Source organism: Molothrus ater, chromosome Z (genome assembly GCF_012460135.2).
Source record: "Molothrus ater isolate BHLD 08-10-18 breed brown headed cowbird chromosome Z, BPBGC_Mater_1.1, whole genome shotgun sequence".
In the NCBI taxonomy this organism is placed as follows: domain Eukaryota; kingdom Metazoa; phylum Chordata; class Aves; order Passeriformes; family Icteridae; genus Molothrus; species Molothrus ater.
In genome coordinates, this window is record NC_050511.2 from 18,564,753 (window position 1) to 18,589,040 (window position 24,288).

At 35.5% G+C, this 24,288-nt stretch overlaps 1 protein-coding gene across 1 annotated transcript in view; it reads left to right on the top strand.

The window, feature by feature from the left end:
* RAB3C (RAB3C, member RAS oncogene family) overlaps positions 1 to 24,288 on the top strand; it is a 131,808-nt gene that overhangs the window by 38,032 nt on the left and 69,488 nt on the right. The window contains exon 3 of the mRNA XM_036402812.2: positions 19,345 to 19,463. Within this exon, the coding sequence (XP_036258705.1) occupies positions 19,345 to 19,463 (119 nt within the window). The remainder of the gene's footprint in view (positions 1 to 19,344; positions 19,464 to 24,288) is intronic.

The following is a 24,288-nucleotide window of genomic DNA, read 5'->3' on the forward strand; positions in this document are numbered from 1 at the left end:
GAAAGAAAGCTGTCAATCAAATGAATCATAAAAATTTTCTTATGATAGTTTACATATATTTAGGAAAAAGTAACCTTCTCTATTTTAGTTCATTTACTGGACTCTACAAAATAGTGACTTACAGACCTCTTTAGTCAGGCTAAACTTGCAACACAATATTTGCTGTGCTAGTGAAGTAAATATCCACCATGGAAACAATACAAATCCAACACAAAATAATAAGAAAAAAGGAAAGATTTAGGAGTTTATCTTCCATGCAGATTTTTGGGTTTTTTTTATCCCTAATGTTAAAAATCAAATAGGTATTTTATAAGCTACTGATATTTCTCTAATTTACAAAGAGGTTCAGCTCAGAAGTTAGTCTATTTAAAGAATAAATAGTGAATTTCAATGCTTATCTAGAATTGGCAGCTCAAATTTCCTATTACAAAACAGAAGTTCCAGTAACTCATGTCTTTGTAAAAAGTCAAAATGTTGGCCTCCTTTAATTTTATTTTTTGGGGTTTTTTTGTAAGCTAGTGGCACTGTCACATATTTGAGATCTACTCTGCTGTTTTTTCCTGATTAAATTAGGGACTGGCTCCTTCTGCTTTTATTCAAAATTTAAATAACCATGGTACAGTAGCACATGTCAGTTGTGGTGAAAACATGGCCAGTTTCATGAAGTGATTGTGGAAGAACTCTCTGCAAAGCTCAGTGGCTATTCACCAGCGTATAGATGATGGGAAGTGCTATTGGGTTTTTGCTGTTAATTTGCAGCAGAGGTTTATAACTTTTTTTTTAGTGTTTGTATTTATATGAATTTATTACGTAAGTCATAGCATACAAACATAAAACATAAAAGATTGTCTGGTTTAACCTTTCATGGAAAAGAGAGCCTAGATTTGGTTAAAAAAAGTATTAAATTGTTAAAAATAAATTGAGGGATTGGAAATGCAAAAGAATTTTACTATAGTTATTATTTTTAATTTTTCCCTAGATTCCCAGAATTCTCTCTAGGTGTTTGGAACAGATTTTTTAAAAAGCAGATGTCAGCAAAGTCTAGCTCAAAAATCCATTCCTCTAACTCAATAAAATGCATTAAAACATTACTAGATTTAAGTGGCTTCTATTTTCTTTATCTATATGTTGAATAACCAGCTTTTTCCTAATCTATGGAATCGAAATCAGTTCTAACTGCTGCCAGGAGTCAGAGACACTGTTCTCTTCTTCAAAAAGTCCAACCTGTAGGCTCTGGAGGTAAGTCTTGTGTTTATCTCTAGAAGACATTAAGTCTCCTTTAATGTCTGTCTGTGTTCCTAAGGCCAGAGATGAGAGAGGGCATTCACTAGGTGTGGAGAGTCAAGTGATAAGAGCACTTTCCTGAAAGGTGGATATTAATTAATTGGACTCCCCAGGCTTTGATCTCTTTTATGTCCTGCCTGGATCTGAGCTGTGTCTGTGAGGTTACCATATAAAAATGGTGACTGACACCATAACCACTGCAGAACTGAGGTTTCCATGAGAAAAGTGGCAGTAGCTGCAGTGTTTTGTGCTGAGCTCAATACTGTCAGCACGTCAAAAGCTGTTATTAAGGGACACTCCTTGGGGTTTAATTACCGGCGTTCCTAGTTTGCCATTTCCAAATATATTTACAATAACAATAGAGAGGCTTGACCTACACAGTAGGGGCACATATAATTGCATCATTTAGAGGACTATTAAAAATGGTAAGGTGGGCACATGTGTTGTTAGCCAGGCAAGAAAGGTGTGGATTGTATAGTGACATTTGAATTCTCTTTCATACATGTCCACACAGCAGTGGTACAACTGAAGAGATACCTGATGGTCCCTGGGTTTTAGGAGAGAGGTCACAACCATGTATTTATGTGCTGTATCTACAAAAAAGAAATGGCTAATAGCAAATACTGAAGTATTAACAACTAAATTACCACAAAACACATGAACATGTATTTGAATATCCAAATAGATATTAGCTGTGTCCACAGCTTTTATTAAATGTGGGGAATTTCTTCAAATTAGGCCATCTTTTTTGTGTTCAGCTACATATTGTGTAGTTCAAACGACATTACTTACGTCAATGTAATTTATAGATTGCCTTCTGGCAGCATTCATCAGGGGTTGGAAAGAGCATGCCGCAAACAATTAGATGACTTTCAGAGCACCACTTCATATGACTCATGTTGTACACCTTTGCACAGAAAATGTGAATTACAATTATAGTACTGCTCTTTATTTGCAGCACTCTCCATACTGTGCTTCCTGTTTTTCAGGGGTGTGCCTGGCTCTGGCTCTGAGCAGTTCAGTGTGATACTAACTAGAGGTGGAATGGGGCACTTCACAACAGGTGATTATGGGAGGCCAGTGGCTAACAGTAAGCAGTATAGCAGAAGGGTACAGCAAACAACTGAGGTGGGATCGAGCTAAAGGCAGAGCTAAGAATGCTGCCTCATGCACAGTACAAGCAGACAGGGAGAGAATGAGATAAAAATATAGTATAGAGGACGAGGGAGTGGATGAAGTGCCTTAGGTAGTAAACAGGAACTGGTTATGCTGGTTATGATTCTCAGTGCACTGAGGTGTGATGAACAGCCAGAGCAGAGCATCCAGCTGGCCAGCCCCAAACTGACAAATGCTGTGCTGTCACGTGTTGGCAGTGGCTGCCAGCTGGGACAAGAGATTCTGAAAATGAGGAGGGTACCTTTCAGCAGGCCTGAAGGCCTAAGATGCTGCAGTGGAGCTGAAACAGAAAGCCTCATCAGCAAGATGTTTGCAGATTCCCCTTCTGCTGATAGGTCTTGAATTCACTCTGTAACACATACTTATTACTGTGGCTGGCAAATACTTTTTGAAGATACTAATTTCCATGCTAAATTTTCAATTTTCAGCAACTTGGGTAAATGATTCTTTTGATTTTCTTGGAAACACATGAGAGTCCCCCTAAAATATGCAGCATTTATGATCCTGGTCCCTGCTTAACTAAAAAGCTATTTGAATGTGATAGGTTTTTAATTGGCAAAGTCATGATTGATTCTTAAAAGCTTTGTAATGCAATATAATCTAATCTTTATCTAAATTTTTGTTGAAGTTATTGATTGAATTGATATAGAGTGCATTTTTATATACTAAATGTCAGAGGACATTAACTCTGTTGTTGTGTCCTAATGACACAATTCATAAGTTTATTCTGTATGGTATGTAATATACAAACCACAGATACTTATTGCAAAATACATGATACTTATTAGGAAAAATTATCTATACTTACAGAAGTAAACACTTTTAACTGTATCTTTCATACAATCTAGTGTTTAGCCCTATGTCAATTAATTTGTGATAATACTAGAAATTTTTTTTTGTGTACTAATGAAATACCCATTACACATCTCTGAGAATTTTAGTAAGTGATATAATAGTGTGAGGCATCTTTTTTTTTTTTTTTTGCAGTCAGACATTGTGTTGCAATTGCTTTCTTTATGAGGAAAGGATGGAATGATACTATGCAGCAGATTTTAGTATTTTAGGGGCAAATGAATGCTGTACTAAGGATGTAGTCACTTCTCAGAAGGAAAGTTGGAAGGGAAGAGAAAAACTGGCACAATTATAAGAGGTCTTGGATTTAACATTCTGTGTCACTCTACATGGATAATTCATTCAAGATATTCTGTGTTTCAAACACTCCGCCTAGGAGGTGTGCAGTTTGCCTATTTCTTTGTCCTTTACAGATGAACAGGTTATAAATGCACAAAGGATCTTTAAGAGTCAAAGAGAAAAATACATAATGTTTAAAAGCAACGTGTAGGAGTTGTGTTGAGCACTGAGAAAGAAAAAATGCAGACTAAAGAGATTTTTCTAGCTTTAGTCTTCAGCATTCTGTTATATAAATTAGAGAATTAAAATATAAACAAACAATCCAACCTCCAAACAATTCTGAACTTTCTCACTTAAGTGAAGTTTTAATAAGTGACCACAATAGAGTATGAATGATCTTAGGTCATCAGTCAGGACTCAAGATCATTTGTTGTAACTAGTGCATCATGATCTCAGACCCTTGCTCACACTTCCTGCCACACTTCAGTCAGTTCAGACTTCACTAGCCCTGATCATGCTGCCCAAATCCTGGGGTGATGGTCAGCAGAGAAGAGAGATGTTTGGGTGTCATGAGTTGAAAGTATATCACCCATCTTAAACACTATATTTCTGCTGTATTTTCTTTCTTTGTTAAGATTTAGTCTAAAATATTCTATAAAAAATTGAATTTACATTTTTATGCTTGAATCTGTATATGTTTGTTTTTTAAAGGAGAATTTATATTTAGTGTATAATTAAATATAATAGATTTGTTATTAAATGCTTTTGTGGTACACATTATTGAAATGGATTTAATGAGTTATTTTCAGCAGTGTTTCCAAAGACTTGTTAATTCACAAGATGTTCTGATAAAATACAGGGTGACTCTGATGTTCTAGTTATTCTATTTTAGATAAGCATATGGCAAGTCTAATAAAAGATTTGAGGGCAGAGAGTAATTTTTGTGGTTGGTAATTTTGCTCCAAGTTCAGTTAAATTGTTCTGTGAGATAAAGATCCTTCTTGGGTGTATGAAGTGACTAAATTGAGTGCATTTCGTTTGAATTTGTGATTTAAAAATATTAATTAATTATTGTTTGAACTTAATATTTCTATACATTGCATAATAAAGTACATGTTTTACTTCATTCTGAACATCTATGCTGGAACCACCTGAACCTGTTCAATCTTCTTGAACATCAAATGATGACTTATGGAGCTGTCCTCATTCACAGTTTTGAAGACTAAGTACCTAAAGTACTCAGAAACTCCTGTACATTAGCAAAGTTTGGTTTCATAATTTTGGAGAACATATACTTCCTGCAGCATCCAGTAACTTTGATGGTACCTGGCATCAAATAAAATGTAATGTGAAACCAAAAGATTGTAGTATATCCATCTTAGACAAAATTATGTGTCACAAAGAACACATTTTCATCACATTGAAGATTAAAAGGGAAGGAATGGGAAAAAATATAATGTGCTCCTCATATTCATTTGTTGCCCCTGCTCATCCATAAATGTGATTGTGAAATCCAAAGCAGTTTGGTTTAGGAAAATTAATAACTTCTGTTTGAGCTGTGTGCTGTGGGCTGAAACAGAGACCCCTGGGAGACTATGTGGAGACTCCTAATAAACAACCCTAGCAAATTATCTTCAAAGCAGCAATCTTTGAGCATGCTTACATGTGAAATGAGCAGACTTTTTTTCCCATCACAGTATACTAGAAACTATATGTTAGGAAAAAGCCCCAACCCTCCTTTCTGGGATCAGTTCTCACTTTGATCTTTATTCAAGCCTCCCCTTTGGCTGTCAGTCTGCCTTTTCAGTCACAGAAGCATTTTGTCAGCTGATGGATGATAATTCAGTTATGTCTGCACAATGAAATAACATGTCCCACAATTTAATCAAATCAGGGTAGAAAAAAAATTCCAGTTTTTATCTAGGATCAAAGAACACGTGGCTTAATGTCTATAAATGCAATTTCCAGTTAATATGCTGGTCAGTACTAGAATCAGTGAACAGATTGCTGGGCTTTCTATTCAGGTTATGGCAAAGGCACAGTTTGCATCAAGGAAAAATACAAATCCACCCAAAAAGGTGTCTTTTGCAATGAAAGAAGCCTGGAGAGGCATTGTTAAGGAACCTGTATTGTGCTCTCTGCTGTGTACTTAAAAGCTGCTCTATCAGGGGATTTATTGGCATGGCTTTCCAAATATTTTTAGTCTAATCTGTATTTGAAAAAGAGTAATTTAATTTGCTACCATTTACACTTAAATCAATATTGGTAAATAATATATGAATCCAAAATTATTCCAATGTCTTAGTATGCTTGCAGATCTGATTCACACTCCTGAATTTAGCTCTTCTGTTAGGTAATTCCTCTCCTTGTTTAAAATTGATGAAATGTAAATGTATAAATAAACAATTATGGAGAAGTGTATTTCCTTCTTTTCATGCTTTGAGGAGATCAGTAAGAATTCTTGGACTGTAGACACAAATTTGCAATGTGAAAAATTTGCTTTCTTCTTCCCTAACATAAAGGCATAATATATAGGGCAGGTTTACAAAAAACCACACCTCTTTATATCACAATAGGAATAGTGAATATTTATTATTTGTGTTATATACATATGGTCATATTATACTTATATATACTTATGAATTGCTGTATGTACACAGGAGCACTCACATTTGGGACTATATTTTTGACAAATTAGGAAACTCTACTATTACTACTCCTCCTACTACTACTCTAAAACCCCTATTATGTGAGAGTTATAAGAGTTTTTCCTGGGAAGGAATGGGATAGAGATGTAGTAGAATATGGTGGTTTTCAGGAAGCCATCTCTTAATTTTACTGATATTTTAAATTACAGAACAAATATCACAGTGTATAAATTAAAGTAGGATTCTTGTGATCAGACATCCACTACTTCAATGTATTCAGTGGTGCACTGTAGGCAGCAAAACCCTTTGAAAGTTATTTACACTCAATTTGCTTTTAGACTGTTCTTTGACTGTATATAAGCCCAATGTCTGGTTTTGAAGTAGCTAGTGCTTTAATGTAGCTCTGATTATAATTACACTTGCTACAGATTTCACAGCTGGTCATTTTTCTGCTTCCATTAGACAGTAATTTGCTATTCCTTTATGATGCATTAAGACAGAATAATTCTGATTTCTGAAAGAACACCTGTCGTTCAAGAATCTCAGCAGAAGAATAACACTAATTATAGTTCATCATATATGATCTAAATCCTACCTCTAGAAATTATTTATACCAGCACATTTCATTTTATTGAAATATTTGCATTCAAAACTTCAAATAAACTGTGGCAATCATTCTGCCTGCTAATAAATAAAAGAATTATATAATATTTAGGAAGGAATTATGCATTTCACTCAGGCCCTTCTACCCTGACAAGTCTAAATTTCTTCATTGTTTTGATGTGGTATTTGATTTGAGCTCTTATGATGACATTGCAGTTTCAGGATGAATAGGATTCTATCCCTTTACTTATATCAGCATAAATGGTTTTGGATTTTTTTAAATGGTTGATTAATTTACAATTAAGGATCCAGTTTTTCTGTCTTTAAATATACATTTTGTTGCCAAAAATAAAATTAAGAATGGATACAGTGCAACTATGTATTTACAAAAGCAAGGAGACTTTTTTTCTCTGATTGTGTTCTGCTTGAAAATTTCATGTTAATTGATCTCATAATTAACTGTTTCACTTGCTTAAAAAATAAGACAAGGGAAGATAAAATTTGTACTGTGAAATTAAAAACACTGTGAGCTCCTCAGAAAACTGAGAGATCTATCTGCTTGGATTCTAAAAGGATCTGTGATTTTTGGATGACACATTAGAAGTGAGTCATCAAAATAATTGCATAAATTCTCAGGTGTAAAGTGGCAGGACATCTCAGGCCTTTGTTGATGCTGTGATTTATAAGACTGTAAATGTGAACCCAAAACAGACAGCAACAGGCATGTTTTCCATGTCCCAGAATGTCTTTCAGGAATCGTTTTTATGATACTTCCCCTCCCTAGATCTCTACAGCCTTTGACATATTTCTAGAGGGAGTTTTGTTAAGATTTTGGCCAGTAATTCCTTGATGCACTTTGATCCAATTACCTGCTGTAATGAAATCTTTCACACAAACATAAACTTCAGCAAAAGTTGATTTGAGTAGTCCAGCATTTTCCAGTGAAATAACCTTGCATCAATAATCCCAGCTGCTAGTATTATTTCTTCAGTTAATTTAGCAGTAAAATAATGAACTTTTTATATTATCTTTTTTATTTCATTTCATTTCACTTCATTTAATTTCATTTCATTTCATAATAATAATAAATCTTATTATTTACTGTCTGTGAGTCACAGCAAACTGTTACTCATATGTAAAAAGTAAAGATGTTAATCACATTTAAATGATAAATAATTAGGAGCGTCACATTTTTTTTCTGAAATTCTAAATGTAAAATATTAGTTTGTCAAATTTTGTTAACCATCACCTCTGTTTCTTTACCTATGCCTAAAAAATTAGATTTTCTTAGAAGTCCAAGGAGTAATGTTAGCTCATCTAATATTTGTGATTATCTAATCCAGAATGTGATTACTGTTCTAGTCATCATCCAGCAAAGCATCTGAAGCTTGAATTCCATATAAAAATTACTTCTCTTCATCAAGACTTTTGGAAATGTCTCTTTATCAAAGTGCATCAGCCTACCTATGCATTTATAAAGTTTGTGACATACTTTTCTGTTAAGGATCAGTCTGTATTCTCTTGCCAGGTTCCATGGACACTTCTAAAACTTCAAAGGCTCTTCCTTGAAGTGTAGAGGTCTTGCTGCTGTTTTGGTTGCCTGGTGCTTTTTGAAATATAAATATAGGAGGAAAATTTCCCAATTAATAAACTTCACTTTTGATACCTTTTATTTGCTTCACTTATTGCTCAGTTTATTGAAGAAAGTCTTGAATAATATTTCTTTCTCTCCTAGAGATGAGGTCCATACCCCCAAACCTGTCACTGTTTAAGAGTCATTTGGACAATGCTCATTAGATCATGCTGTAGCTTTTGGACAGGTCTGAGGTGCTCAGACAGTTGTACAGTCTGTTCCAACTGAAATTTTCTTGGATCCATCACTTCCAAATGAAATTCCTTTTGCCTTTGCTTCTGCCTTTTTCCCTTCCCTTCCCTTCCCTTCCCTTCCCTTCCCTTCCCTTCCCTTCCCTTCCCTTCCCTTCCCTTCCCTTCCCTTCCCTTCCCTTCCCTGGCTTGGCAGTTACACTTTCTGGTAAGATTGTGGTTTTTTCTCCAAAGTTTGATTTTAAAATTACAAAGACATTAGAATTGCTAAATATGCTTATGCATATGCTAGGCACACAGCTCTCAAACAGTCTGATCTAAAAGAAGAAGAGAGACCAAGGGCCAAATTAAACAGCAATTTAGATGATATCTGATTTAATTATGCCACTTTATGGCAGAATTCCCTACAAAGAGAATGCAAATATAAGGGCACTTTACTTGAAATAATTCAAGATTCATAGATTATTCACACCTGATGTATTTAACTTCTTTTTATAACTCACTCTTTAATAATTTACTGTTTTAAACCATAACAAAATAACAGATATGATTGGTGGGTGTGCATTAAACAGTGTCAGCTGCTGACACATTTTCATGCTAAATAACTATTTTCTTGTGAGAAAAACCTGTGCTCTCTTCAATTACATGTCTCTCACCAAATACCAGGACAATAGAGAAATGTTCTAAGCATGACCTTTTGATATGCAGCCATAGTTCAGAAGTATTTATTGACAAGCAAAAGGACAAAATGTCCTTTTGTTTTGGATGAAAATTATATATTTTTGGACAAAACCCCACTCTCACATAATGTAGTAGATTAAATTGTTGGATCTATTTGGCATCTTTAAACTTTCCTTAGTGAAGAGATTTTAGGAGTGCTTATATTGTATCTAAGAGTTCCATCTTGCTTTGATGAGACTTTTTTTTGTGACTTCGATCCAATTTAGAGTTTCTCCAAATTGGTAGATAAATCTTACATGTAGATAATTCTAGCAGCATATTGATAACAAAGGTATCTTTATATTATAGCAAATGTGTCCTCTTAATTCTAGCACAAGGAAACCAAAATAATTAAGGATAAGGAAAAAGTGTTTTCCAGCATCTTGAAAGATTTGGTAATTAAAGATTGGCTTTGAAAGAACTAGAGTAGTCATTCCAAGTCTAAAAGACTTGGAGCCAGATTCATGGTCTTTCTTAAATCATGTTTGTGTCAATAACTGTCAGAGAGCTGTGGTGAACTCCTTTGCAGTAATAAAGGGATAGAAAACAAAGGATTAGAAAACAAAGGATTCATAAGTGGGAGAGGTTGGTGGAGAGTGTCCTGAAAACACACCTCTCAATAGCTCTGTGTCAGTGGAGGGAATAGTCCCAGGAAATACATGAAGGAACTGTGTTGCTGGTGGACAGAGAGTGGTGCATTCTGTGCTTTGGATGCATCGCTAGTGAGGTTGTCCAGAAAATAATAAGTGCTTTTTCAGCTGAGCCTTAGAATATAAAATACCTGCCTAAGGTCTGATAAACAAAGAACTTCCAGACTTTCCTTTCATATCTTTATGCTTTCCTCAGGAAACAATGGTGCCGCAGACACAGAACATACAGAAGTTACCTATAGATCCTCCTACTAGAAATCTTCCAGACAGCTCTAAAGCAGCATTTTGTTCTCAAGGTAGAAAGAAGCCGTTGTAGCACTCTAGCACTGTAGCACAGTATTTTTATTCCAAAGCACAAAGTTCTGCCTTTTACCAGCCCTTATATAAGTTCTGGATGGATTGGACTTCTGCCATGCCTGAACCCTTCAATAAATAATGCATTTATAGTTTTTTAATTAAAGTGGGTAAAATGTGTCTAGTTCTGTGTTGCAATTTGTCTCCTTTTCATTTTATAGATTTTAAATTTAAAGAAAATATGGTAAAAGTACAAGTTCATAGTAATTCCAGTGAGCCTTTAAACATGTTTTTAAACTTAATATTCTGACTAGAAGTGCATTCATTTACTCCTGGGGAGGTTTGGAAGGTTATTAATATTTAATAGGAATGTTTCTGTAATTTGTTCCCAATGAGAGAAACTTCACTGCAGATTTAAACACAGAGGTTTATCACAAGAAAAAGTAGAGGTGGGGAGAGAGTTTCTGGCAAGAGGGCTTGGTTTATGGTTTTAAAATGTCCTTTCTACTATGAGGTCATTTTTCTCTTAGAGTTGGAGTGTTATAAGACAGTGCTTCTAAAAAAGATCCAGAACAAAATGTGCTAAGCTCACTGTTGCAATGAGGAAAGAGTTATTTTCTTAGCTTTCAATAGTCAAGTGGTGCTGTTAGCTAATCAGTGGACGAAGATTTGCATAATATTGTAATATGATGGCGCAATTATGGAACTTTTTTCAGTGCAGTGAGCCACTAACATAGAACTGTTATCAAAATGGCTGGTCAAACATTTTGCAGTGGATCCCAATTCATCCTGAATAATAAGGGTAAGTTAATTAAATATGAATAATGAATATTAATAGAGAAAGCTGTTAAAGATGCAGAATAGGGATGAATAACAAGGGGAAGAGAAAGATGAGAGGTTATTATTTTGTGAATAAAAAGTTCTAGAGAAAAGCAGTTAATCAAAAAGATTTGTAAGTATATATCAAAGTATAGAAATGGGAAGAGCAATATACTCTGGCATTCCAATATCCCTCAACATTGTTTTTATATGATAGTAGTCAACTTGCCTCTAAGGCTGTTAACTTCTAATATAGATCAGTAATTTTTTCTGCTCACTTCTAAATGAAAGGCATCTATGCCTCTGTATGTTTCATCTGTGGATGAAAGAGCTCTACTTCTTATTTTTCTAATAGGAATAGGCATAGGTCTCAAAGCATTAGGAATGACCTTTCCAGCCATACCCATCCCACTGTAAGTGTGACAGCCACTGATTAGTGTCCAAGTTACCACATACACTCCTGGAGTTTAAGAACACTTTCTCTAAAGTCTGAAGGTTGTCTGTAGTTAAGTATGAGGTTTTTAAGATTACTGTTCCTTGTAATGTTATCAGAGATCTTATATTTCTTCTTCTTTTCATTGAAATGCAGGTTGTTCTGATCAGCTTAGGCCTTTCCAAAATTCAGTGCAATTTCAGTATTCTGAAATTATTTTGGGTTTAGTAAAAATTTTATTGATAATACATTAATTTCAGTTTATATGAAAAGTTTTGTTGTTTTTTTTTTTCATTATGCACCAGGACACATTTTTGGTATCTGAATATAAAAATTAAAAATAAGAAAAAAGCCATTGCTGTTCTTATACAATCTCAGGACTGGGAGCAGTAGTTTTAAAAAACAAAACATGACAAAACTAAGAATATCACATTTTTTTCATGTGCTGCTTCCCAAATGGTAATACCTGCCTGTAAGACAAAGATAGTTGTTATAGCTTTGTTGGTTTTGATTGTATAAAACCATTTTGTTTCAGAATGGGTCTCTGTTGCTTCATTATTTTACTGGAAAAGGTGAGGAAATTTTTACATTTTGATTTACAAGTGTTTCAAAATAATACAAATAGAAAGTTATCTTTTTTTTTTTGTAGATGTGATGACAAACTGCATTTCAATATCCATTTACCTTTTAATGTGACTCCTAAAATATATTTGCAATACTACATGAAGTGAAAATTAGATTTTATAAGGTCATTATTTCCACTATGTGGTTTTGATAGTAGTATATAACCCTTGATTTTGTTACACTTGTCATAAAATACAAAAAAAAAAAAAGATCTTGAAAACAAAACCTGAGCCTTTCCAAAAAGAAATTCTTCTTAAAACTTAAAAGGAACTTTGGTAAAAATATAAAGGAGTATTTTAATTTGTTTTACTTTTATGGGTAATGCCAAGTTCTTCTGATCCAACGCATGTCCAAAGATAGGGAAGAAGGACCGGAGGAATTAATCCTCACATCCAGCAAATTAGGACAGATGACAGTCAAAGTGAAGACAGGATAAAGCTGCAGCCTGTGGTGGGAAAAGAGGGGGACATGAGCTGAAATGGCAGCTGGGTTCAAAAATTGAGGCCAGAACTGATGGCAGCTGAGGTCACTGGGCTAGAAAGGAGACAGTGCTACACTGCTTTCCTCAATTTTGTGCATCAGGAAGGCATGATAGCTGATGTGCAGAGAATGGACGTATCATGTGAATCTTAAAGGAGAAGAATGAACAGGAAAAGAGAAAAGCAGTAAATTTAAAATTATATTAATTTCAGGTGCAATGAGCAGCTCCATAGATGGAGAGAGAGAAAGTTAATACATCAGTAAAATACTTTTCCAGTGCCAGCTCTTCTAGGAGGGCGTTCCTCCTTTCTAGGAGCCAGTGTCTCAGTGCAGGCTCTGCTGTACCTTTGTCCTGCCAGGACAGGCCCCCCAGGCCCCTTTTTGCCAGGCACACTGGAATAATATCTCTCCCCACTGCTCTGATCCCAGATATTTCCAGCTAGCCCTGCCATGTTCCTTCATCCCTCCTGTTTGAGGAAGGAACTGTCAGCTCTGAATTTGAGGCGAGTTATAAGGGTTAGCACATAAGGTTTGCAGACAATACCTTATGTATTGGCAAGCTCAGTCGCTGGCTTTTCAAGCTCCAAATGCCTATATATATATTTCTACAAACACATGTGTGCATTCACAGATACAGTCATATATTTATACAAGTATAAATACGTGTGTGTATATATATACACATATGAATATAAAAGGCAGACTTCCAGGGAGACAAAAGCCATGAGAAATTTGGAAAGAGCTGCTGACAGAGAATAGGTACATAAGCAAAGACTGAATTGGCAATACACTGTGTTACATCTTTTTTATTGTACCTTAGCTAAAATAAGTGTTTTGAACTGTGTTTTCCTTTCCCTGTTGTAAGTGCTCATCTGTCTGTATTTCTATGTGCCTAACACTTTCTGAAGTGCTGTTGAGAAACAGTGCTCCCGGGATAATCAGCTCCTCCTGCTCCAGCAGCTTTTCTCCCTGTCCTCTTTCTCTGTGCCCTGTCCAGTTTCTTCTGATATAAACCCACAGCTGCTCTTCCTGGGTGTTATCTCAATAGGATTTTTGCAGAGATCGTCTTTTATTCCTCCTCGAATAACTTCTTTGATTGTTGATTGGTTTTTTTGTCTGTTTTTATTTTTTGGAGTTTGTTTGTTTGGTGGAGTTTTTTTGGGGTGAATTTTTTTTTCTTTAGTTGATTCTGAGGTGGGGTGAATGTTTGGTTTTTGGGGGTTTTTTTGGTGGTTTTTGGTTGTTTGGCTGGCTGGTTGGGAGGGGTTATGGTTTGTCGTACTTTTATTTTTATCCTTTTTTTTTCCTGAGACTCCAGAAATACCAAAGGAGAGGTCAGAAAAATTAGAGAACTACATAATCTCTTTGATTGAGTGTATAAATCACCTTAAGGTAGCAACAGCAGGAAAGAAAAATGAAACTTGTTGGGGAGCTGAGGTTCTTGATTACTGTGCCAGTTTTCTTTACCTGCTAAGAGTAATTTGAATAAGAAAAATTTGGCCTGCAAATTGAGAGTTCACCCAACTCACATTTCTAATTTTATATTTCTGTTTGCCTTGCCTTAAAATGGCGTGGATGTGAAGCAGAGGTATAAACACCACCCAAGAAATCCTTCTCTACTCTTGCCAGGTTTATGGCACATAGAACAAGCTGTATTATGATATGAGTAAAACTCGTAGTGAGAAAGGGGATCTAAATAAGATATTTGTATGTTTGGCATACAGAAGAGAAATGCAGAAGCACAGAATCACTAAAGCATGCTAAAAAATAAATTTGCGTTTTGCAGGCTGAACTCTTATGACAGGCTCATTAAAAGTTCTTGCTGCCAAATGCTGTTTGTTTCCACCTTCAGAACTGCCAATGTTAATAATGAGCAACTCCCCTTGCAAGTTATTTGCATAAAGTATTGTTCCTGTCAGTGGTGCAGTGCTAGGTGAGGGTGAGAGGGAGAGCACACAGCAGATGAATTCAAGTGTCTGATTTAACCCATTGCAAAAACACTGGTGTAGTCTAAGCTGGTATGGAACATTCTTGATGAAGTCTAGCTTAGCAGCACTTGACAGTAGGAGGGGTTTACTTCTGTTGAGCTAGATAGCTGTACTTTCCAAGTAAGATATACAATATCCAGGATTACTATCAGAACCTTTGTTTGTATTTTGAGATTTTCCAGCACCCTAAACTCTTAACTTCATGTGAAACATATGATTTCCTCTTGAGTCAGCCAGCTTCCTCTCCTCAAGTGTTTCTACTTTCACAGATGGCTATTGCATGATATCCATTCCTCTGGGAACATTGTTGTCAGCAGCTGCTGCATTCCCCATACAATAAAGCCTCCAATTATATAGCAGTTCCACAGTAACCATCAGAATCATGGCATTATTAAAGAGAGGAGCACAGGACAAACATTGATTCATGTAGTTACTGATAAACAAGAGATCTTTGCTTATTGTTTTATTGTATGTCAAGTTCCACAGCTTTCAGTTTAACTCAAATGAAGAGCTAAGGTAATATGGAATTATTTGTCTGCCTATCATATTTGATACATATATGATCAGGAAGAATGAAAGGAGAGTTGGCCAAAAGCATACCAGATTGCTATCTTCATTAAGAGGCAGAACCAGATATTTTACATTCAATCTATACCTCAACCGTTCTTCTTTCCCTTCTACAGATGTATGTGCCCAGTTCAAGACTTTTACTGGTCCTTTTAGCTATTGAATCACTCACAAAACACAATGAATTTTTTAAATATGAAATCAAACATATTGGGATCTGGAACACAAAAATATTTGCAGATGACTAATTTCTATTATACATTAAAAAATCAGTTAAGAAAAGAAGCCCAACAAAGCACACTAGAGGCATCAAAACATGAAAAGAAAATCTGTGCAAGTATCAGAGTCTTCCAAATAATCAAGACTGTGGGCTATTAGCTAATGTGCTGTATACAATGCACAATTGTATGGACAATTTCTGAAGTACTGTGACCACTAAACCTTATAATAATGTGATTTATTATTTAAAATCTGATCCCTACTAAAAAAGATCCACAAAGATAGGATCAGCTAACCAGAAGTGAATGGAATACTGTAGCTGAATTAAAAATTGAATTTATGAAAGTGAATCTAATATTTGAAAATATTTCTTGTAGCTGCTGAGATTTGTGTGTGTGTTTGTGTGTGTGTTTTGTCTAAGATTTCTAAAATAATATTTTTTTGTCTTTTGTGTGTGGTAGTTTTCATAAAGTGTTCCCTCTCCCTCATTCATTCCTCTCTGCATTTCCACTCATTTAATGAACAATCATCTGTTTTTACCAGACATTAACCACATGAATGAAGAAGTCCCCCACATGATATATGTGTCTTTTTTTCTGCTCATCAAAGATAAAAATGAACTGCCTTGTTTAAAATGCCAGTCAATAATATTCTTCTTCAGGCTTATTTTATTTCATTTGCTTAGAAATAAACATCAGTCAGTGGAAGTACAGATGTTATATTTTAGAATTTAAATCTAAGACGACAGTCATCTTAGACCAATTCTGTGGTCTTGCCAAATAGACTAAGAAAACATAGCAGCAGACAGTGGCCCTACCTGAACTGGAAAATGTTTTCTTCAACTACAAGTATATAACAGTACCTGAGGATACAATCATTGTGATGTACAACTAGAAATATGATAAAATTTAGACATCAATTCTTTTCTGCTTAATTCTTTCATAAGAATAAAAGCTAATAAACAGATATACATAATATTATCTGTTTGAAATAAACAAAATTAGTGTAGTAAAATATAATATTTAATGTTAAAGTTTATTATTTTTCTAATATGCTATCTCTCCTGTCAAATGGTATTTAAGTTCCTTGATGATCATATGAAAGGACCTATCCTTACGACAGTTATGAAAATATTCTTGTCTGAATACAAAGAACATTCTTATGAATGTGTGGGACATGAATGTTTTGACACATTGGTTATTTATATTTGGGTTCATTTCTTACATGATCATAAAAACTTTACTGCATAAATTTTGCATTAGGTCTATTAAAATTTTAATTGCTTCTCCATAGGAAGTGAATATAATATAATACAAAGAAGAATGTGATTATCAGTATTTGGAACTAATGTACTTCCCTTTATTAATGGTCATCCATCTATGTCAGGTATACCGAAATATAACTTTAGAAAATCTTTATCATCCTATTAACATAGCAATAGCTATGAATTTAGAATTATGAATTAGAATTTGAGAACAAGTCCAAATACCTGGTTCCTCCCCAGACTGACAAACTTGGGTCTAGACAAGGGTCTTCTGTCCCAAAGTCAATATGTGTTTGGATCTTTATCTGCAGCCACTAAACAGAAAATAGTTGTGTCTGAGACAGAAAGCATCATTGACTAATGACTTTATTGCTAGGGCTTTTCACTCTTATCTGCAGGTGGGCTTCAGTGGAAACCACCTAGAGCAAAAATAAAATTGTCTTCAGTAAGAGTGACCTCCTGCTTTTCATACTAGCATACATTCTAATCAAACATGTCTCTAACTAAAAAACAAGCAGATAGACATTGATAAAATTTGAAAACCCTCTCCTGGACGGGCTGAATGCTTGCTGTGGGCCATATTTTGCTTCTGTGCATCCCAGATGTTTTCTCTAATAAAAAAAATCAGATAAATGAGACCAACAACAACAAAAAACCCCACAAACCCAAACAACAAACCAGCAAACAAAAAAAAAAAAGTGGGGAAAAAAAGCTTTTTTCATAAATGAAATACGCACAGGTTTAGTGCACATCTTTATATTCAGGAACACCAGAACATCTGGGAGCAGCTATCCAAGCTCCAGACCACAGCTGGTAGAGGCTCAGGCTGTTCAGAGCATAAACAGAAAGAGTTTAGATCTGTCTAGCCTTTCCCACAAAGATGCAACCTAACTTCATGTGAGATCTGCTAAAGTCTAACTACTACTTTAGCTTTCCATCTTGTATCACTGAAAATTACATCAAAGCAGCAGTTACTGTAATCCAGGATGAACAGGAATCATATATTCTACCTAATGTTGTTAGTTTCAGTGATGACCTTGGATTTTTTTTTTAAATCTAAAAGTCTTTCTGTTGCATGTAGAATCTCCTTTTATTATTTATTAGTTTATGAAATAGATGATATATATGCGGAAATGGAGGCCTACCTAACCTATTTTTCTTTTGTTCACAAGGGAGTACTTCTAGACTGGAAACTATTTCAGAAAACATACCAAATATTTTGTTACTGATTGGTCTTCTTTGTAGGAAGACAAATTAAATGGATTTATCTGTTTAATTTTCTTGCTATTGAAAAAACATTGGAAATAATTACATTAATTTTCAAAGTTTGTTAAACTTGAATGTGCACAGACGATCTGTTAATTACAGGATTGCACTGAAATATGTCTCCTGTAATGCTATTAATATTTATGGCCTAAAATATTAAATAGATAGGTTGGAACATGAAATAGTTATGCATTTCCTATATTTCAATTATTGCTGTTATGTCTCCATTTTAGTGCAGACATAGGTGGTTGTATTACAGAAACAGAATACTTAGTGTTGGGAAAGACCCCTGGAGATCATCCTGTGCAACGCCTGTGCCGGTGTGGGGTCACCCAGAGCAGGTGACACAGGAACACATCCAGGTGGGGGTTGAGCATCTCCTGAGGGAGGGAGACTCCACAACCACCCTGGGCAGCCTGTTCCAGTGCCACCCTCAATGTAAAGACATTCTTCATCAAGCTGAGGTGAAACTTTTCATGCTTAGTTTATTTATGGCCATTGTTCCTTGTCCTGTCACTGGACACCACTGAAAAGAGTCTGGTCGCATCTTCTTGCCACCTGTCTTGAAATATTTGTATTATATTAATAAAAGAATTAATGAGACCTGCTGCCAGCCTTATTTTCTCTAGACTAAACACTATTCTGGATATTGCATTAAATATATTAAAAGCTAGTTGCTACCTTGGAAAGTTTTTAATGGAAATAAGGAAAGCAAGGAGTAGGAGATAAGAATTATATTTCTACATTTCTTGCTGTAAAGACAGTTGATTAAGATGAGGGAGAAAACTGGGTTGAGGTAAGGGACTGATAGCAAATGTTTGTGGTTTTTTTTGCCAGATATCATCCTTGTTTTAAGAGCACTGCCATACAGTCTTTTTTCTATTTTTTTTTTTTTGGTCAGCAAAAAGCGGTATTGGTGCTCACTGACATGAGCACCTGTGGATTAAAATTACAAGAACAGAGCAATTAGACACTGCCTTTTTGTTCCAGATATTTCCTGGCTTTGGGAATCATCCTTTTCTGTAATGAAGGTCCTAAGTATGCTATTTTGTTCAGCTAAGTTTTGTTCAGCTGATCAGAAGAGAAAGTTCTTACCCAGCTCTCAGGGTGAATAAAGTGAACCACTAATGATTCAGAGTATTTGGGCTGACAGGGGGCCATGCTTTTCTGCTGCTCTCCACTCTCCCTTCATAACAGAGTTGATATGTCCCTCCTGTTATGATCCAGTGCAGAGTTCTCCTATTTCTACTTATTCTCAGGATTACAGAGTTGTACAATAATTCTTGCTTTTCTGTAAAAGAAAAAAAAAAGTTGTCAATTTATGTGCAATGTAAAAATTTTGTTATTGTTTCAGGACACAGCAGGCCAGGAGAGGTACAGAACAATTACCACAGCTTACTACCGGGGTGCAATGGGCTTCATTTTAATGTATGACATCACAAATGAAGACTCTTTCAATGCTGTGCAGGATTGGTAAGTAAAAATTGGAATTTATATTAAATAAATACTCAGAGAGTATGTATGATATCACTTATCTGCTGTGATAGTGTAAATTGTTTTGGAAGACTTCCAGTTAAATGCTCAAGCATTCCTGTACCTGAGTACATGGTGGTGGGTTTTTTCTCAGACAGGAAAGACAATAAATATTTTAAAATGTTTTGCATATAATTAATTTTAACCATTGGGTTTTCTGTAATTTCAGTTCATGTACATTATTGATACTACTAAAACCAGAAACATGCTAATGTGGAGATTAACTGCTAAGATACCAGAAAGTGTTACCATACTTTATGGAAAAAAATGAGATACCATGTTGGAACGTCATTTTTGAATTTAATTTTTATATCTGTAGCTGGATATACATTGTTCTGTCCATCCTGTGAATCAAGTGTTAAAATGAGTGAACTTTATCAGAATAGCAGAACCCCTAGAGTGGATGGAATTTGTATTACCTGGTGTTATGTGAATGTACAGATGTCTCCATAAAAGTGGAGATATCATTTTAATCACACGAGTCAGTCAGCATCCAGAAAATTTAAATCTTTTTTAAGTAAAGCTAACATAAAAGGAAAAGCAGAGTTTCCCTCAGTGATTTTTTTTTCCTTTATGAATTATTTTAATATCCAAAACCCTCTCAGTAGTTTTCTGAGTAATATGAATAACATTTGTCATGTGTGCTCCACATGCTCTCTTGCATGTAGTTCCCATGGGACAACTGAGTTTGAAAGAGGATTTTGTTTGGAGTTATGTGGTTTGTTCAGTATATTTATTTGGCTTTTTAAAATTTATTTTAAGATATGTTCTAGTGTGTACTTCTTTCAGGACAGACAAGCTCAGAATCAGGTTTCACACTTAAAATGTAATGATGCTGTGATGCCTGTTTTTAACAGAAATTATTGCCCAGCATTAAACCATCCAAGAAAAATAATTTTCTCTCTTTCATAGTCTTCTACTTATCATATTGTGGTAGAAGGTGTCACCGAACCCATGGAACACTTTCCCTCTCCACACCTGGTGTTTTTCTTGGTCTGTATAAGATGAGACTGGTCATTTATCACTCTTAAAATATTAACTGAAAAACTTAGCTTGACTCTGCTGCAGTGAAATGGGATCTTGGGTTGACTAACATTTCCCATGTAAGCACCAGGGATGAAGTCATTTAAAGTCCTCCAGGGGAAAGGGCCAGCTCCAGACTGTGTCCCACAATTTCGCCATCAAGTTATCTGTGTGCCTCTAACAAAGCATATGTATGAGTAACTCCTTCCATTTTTGAGAGAATCTATAAGCTTGCATGAGTAGTATAGATTGAGTAACCATCTTTGGACAATTGACTGTACCTGAGTGGAGTCTGTGATACTTCAAGGGGAAAGAACCTTTGGTCTCCGTGAGTTATGACAAAGGGATGTTTTGCCCATGTTTTACAAGCTGGAAACATAGTATAAGTACTTGCTATTATACATTTGTGACTACAGCTCTGTTCAACAGCATCAGACACCTCCTAGCAGGTGGTAGCTGAAAGTGTTAATTCATAGATCCTGCTGCAAAAGCTTAACAAAAACAGGAAATCAAGGAGTACACCACTCTCCCATCTGAACCTGCAGATGTGACTGCCAGTGGCACTGCTTTCTGGCCCTGCCAGATGAAGCATTTTCTTGCTTTGTCCTGTTTTTCATTGTCCATGGGCTGATTCTATTCTAGCACTGGGTTGATAATATCTTGTCTAGGACCAGCTGTGGTCTGAAAATTTCATTGTCCCATCTCCAGGCAAACCAGATGGCATGCCATGTATTATCTCTCTTCCTCTAACACAAAGACTTCTTTTATAGCAAGTGTAAATATGAGTACTTATTATTAATTTTCCCACCTGTTTGTTTTCCACTCTCCTAGATCTGTTATGTTTGGCACTTTTTGTCTCCTGGTAAAAAGTAACTAGGCTTCATGCTAATTAAAAAGAGAAAAGTCACTGTAAAATGAGGCAAGAAAATATTTTAAAGCTATGGAGTTCTTAAATAGATTAATTATGAAATATGATTTTCTAACCAGTTTTATCTAGAAGTTTTGCAAAGAGTTGACAGGTCTTGCAGAAATTTGGTAGAAGGAAAGGATTGCAGTATTATGTGTTGAGAGCTACTGAGAAGTAATCTGCATGATGAAAGGAATGACAGATATGCTGAGTGCCTCACTTGTCAGGATGAGACATAGATTTGCCTGTTATTTGTATTTTTAATGTCATAAGCTCAGTTGCTGTTCTGCTGTTCTTCCTTTTTTTCATTACTCCCATCTCACAGCTCATAATTAATTTTGATCAGCCCTGGCTTCAATTTTTATAGTAATTGCACAGCTTGCTTCTGAATGTGAGAAAAGTTAAAGAAAACTGGCAATTACCAATGCTGCAGAAAAGAAAGCATGGCTATGTGCAGGTATCTATGTCTTTCTGAAAGTTACAGGCGGAGAGAGCAGGGGCTTTTAAGTCCTTTTGGGGCTGAAGGTGCTTTTCTCTGTAATAAATGTGCCTCTCTAAGCAGTGGTGCCTTTTCATATGCATGGAGAACAGGTCAAGTCCAACTTCAAATCACATCACATCAGCTTCAAGACTTGATCTAGAAATGGCACTGCAGTCAGGACAATGAATCTACAGATACATTTTAGGTTTGGATAAAGGACTTTCGTTTAAAATGTGTGTTGGGATGATTTTTTTAATATTAAAATAATTTTTTGCCTGAAAATATTATTGATGTTTCTCCTTTTTAACTACAGATAAAAATAAATAATTGTACCTCTAGAAACTACAGATATAAATAAATAATTGTACCTCTAGAAACCATATCTAAGTCAGCATATATCTATTCAACTGTGAAAAATTCTCTAGGCAATGCAACTATTTAGATTTTATATTTAAAAAAATCAGTATCCCTAATTTTATCTATTAGCACCTATGTGTGTAATATGTAGCCAAGAATTCAGAGAGAGTGGATTTGTGCTGAAAGTCTGTCTGCTAGCAAAAAGAGCAAATCAAACATGCTTTGACTCAGCAGTTCTATGGAGCTCTCCCCAGGGTCTGAATCTGCCTTTACTAAGAGGCTTTTTCTTTCAAAAATGCAGCTAATGCTGCAAGATGTGTACCTTGAAATAGCTTGATGCACTTTGGTCATGTCTTCCTGAAAAGATGAAGATTTTGGAAATTGATGTATTTCCTTTAAATAGGAATCAGTTGTAGAGCATTATTTTCTGCTTGCCTGAGTTTTAAAGTAGAAAAAGGTTATACCCAAATAACCAAAATTTCCCATTTAGCTGATTTTTTAAGACAGCATCTACATGTTTCAAGAAAGTGGTCTAGTGGGATCTATTTTCTTTAGAAATTCCTCCTAATTAAATTTGAAGGAGAAATAGGTGAATGTTGAGAGTGGCTCAATGCCACTTCAATGAGTAATTTTTAGTTCAGTTCTAATGTCACAGTGCTTGCATTAATTCCTGTTTTATCCTAGGACCTGTAGAATCTACATTTGCTAGCCTTTTCTCTCTATACATTTCACTTGGAGGTGCTATGCCACTTTTCATCTTAGTGTTCAGTGCACATAAGTTGTGTCCTTAATGGCAGTGGCTCCTTATGGTAGAAAGGAGAGGGTGAAGGCTGTGTACCATCTTTGCTACTAGTACAACTCAGTATGCTGAGTTCTGTAGAAGTTCCACAGAAATAAATGTCTCTGGCTGCAAGGGCACTGCTGACTTAAAGTTTTTTACATGCCATAAAGTATTATCCTCTCTTATCACTGACACTGCCAATGCATAGCTTTAGGAAAACTCTCCATGAAAAAGGACAAACATAAACTTGTTTTTCTAAAGACTTTTCTTGACTACATTTGATATTAGGATTAAACGTCACTCTGGCCTGAACTACTTGCTTTGATAAAGATACTTATATTTTTCTTGCTACTAAACCTTGAATTAAAATAAGCACATTACAAATAAGAATTTCTGCAAATCCTTATCAAAGTGGTCTGTGTCTTGAAAATAGTAAACTGTTGACATAAAAGTACAAACCTCATGAGAAAACATTTTCTGTGGGTTTACTGTCCAAAACTAATTAATGCATTATAAGTTCATCAGGAAAGACAGATGTTAAGTTTTCATGGCATTTTTCATTCATTCCTGTCTTTATGCCCTTAAACCACAGAAAGAAACATGTTTGTGGAACGGAAATTTTTTGTACGTGGTCCTTGGTCCTATTGGCTCTTACTCACACTTGCTCCTTCCATTTGTTTGGTTGTGGGTTTAAGGGCTTCTCTAGGTTTTACACCACTTCCTTGAACCTCCTTCACTGTAAAATGTGACATTTTCTTAGATTCTGGGCAGCCACCCAGTATCAGGGTGTCCATTCAGCTGTCCTCAGCTGCATCAAACCCTACTAATGCTGCCAGTGGGAAGTCTAATAAGAAAGAGGAGTAAATAGTGACAGAGCTCCCTCAGAGTGTACTACGTCTTTCTTTTCCCTCTAATGTGAGCTCAGGCAGTACAGTCCGTAAGTCACTGACAGCAATCACACACCCAGGTCCTGCACAGTCACCAACTGGTGAGTGTAGCTCCTCAGTGGAGCTTGTCTCAACAATAAGCTTCAGGATTAAGTCACTCTTGACTTCCACTGGACTTAATTGGCTTAAATAACTTTTTATATATCTGTATCTATGTGTATCAGCTGACATGATTGTTGATTAGGGCAGCTGTTGGCCATAACCAGACATGAACTATTACCACCACATTGCAGTCTCCTTGTTAGCACCAGCTGCAGACTGGCAGCTAC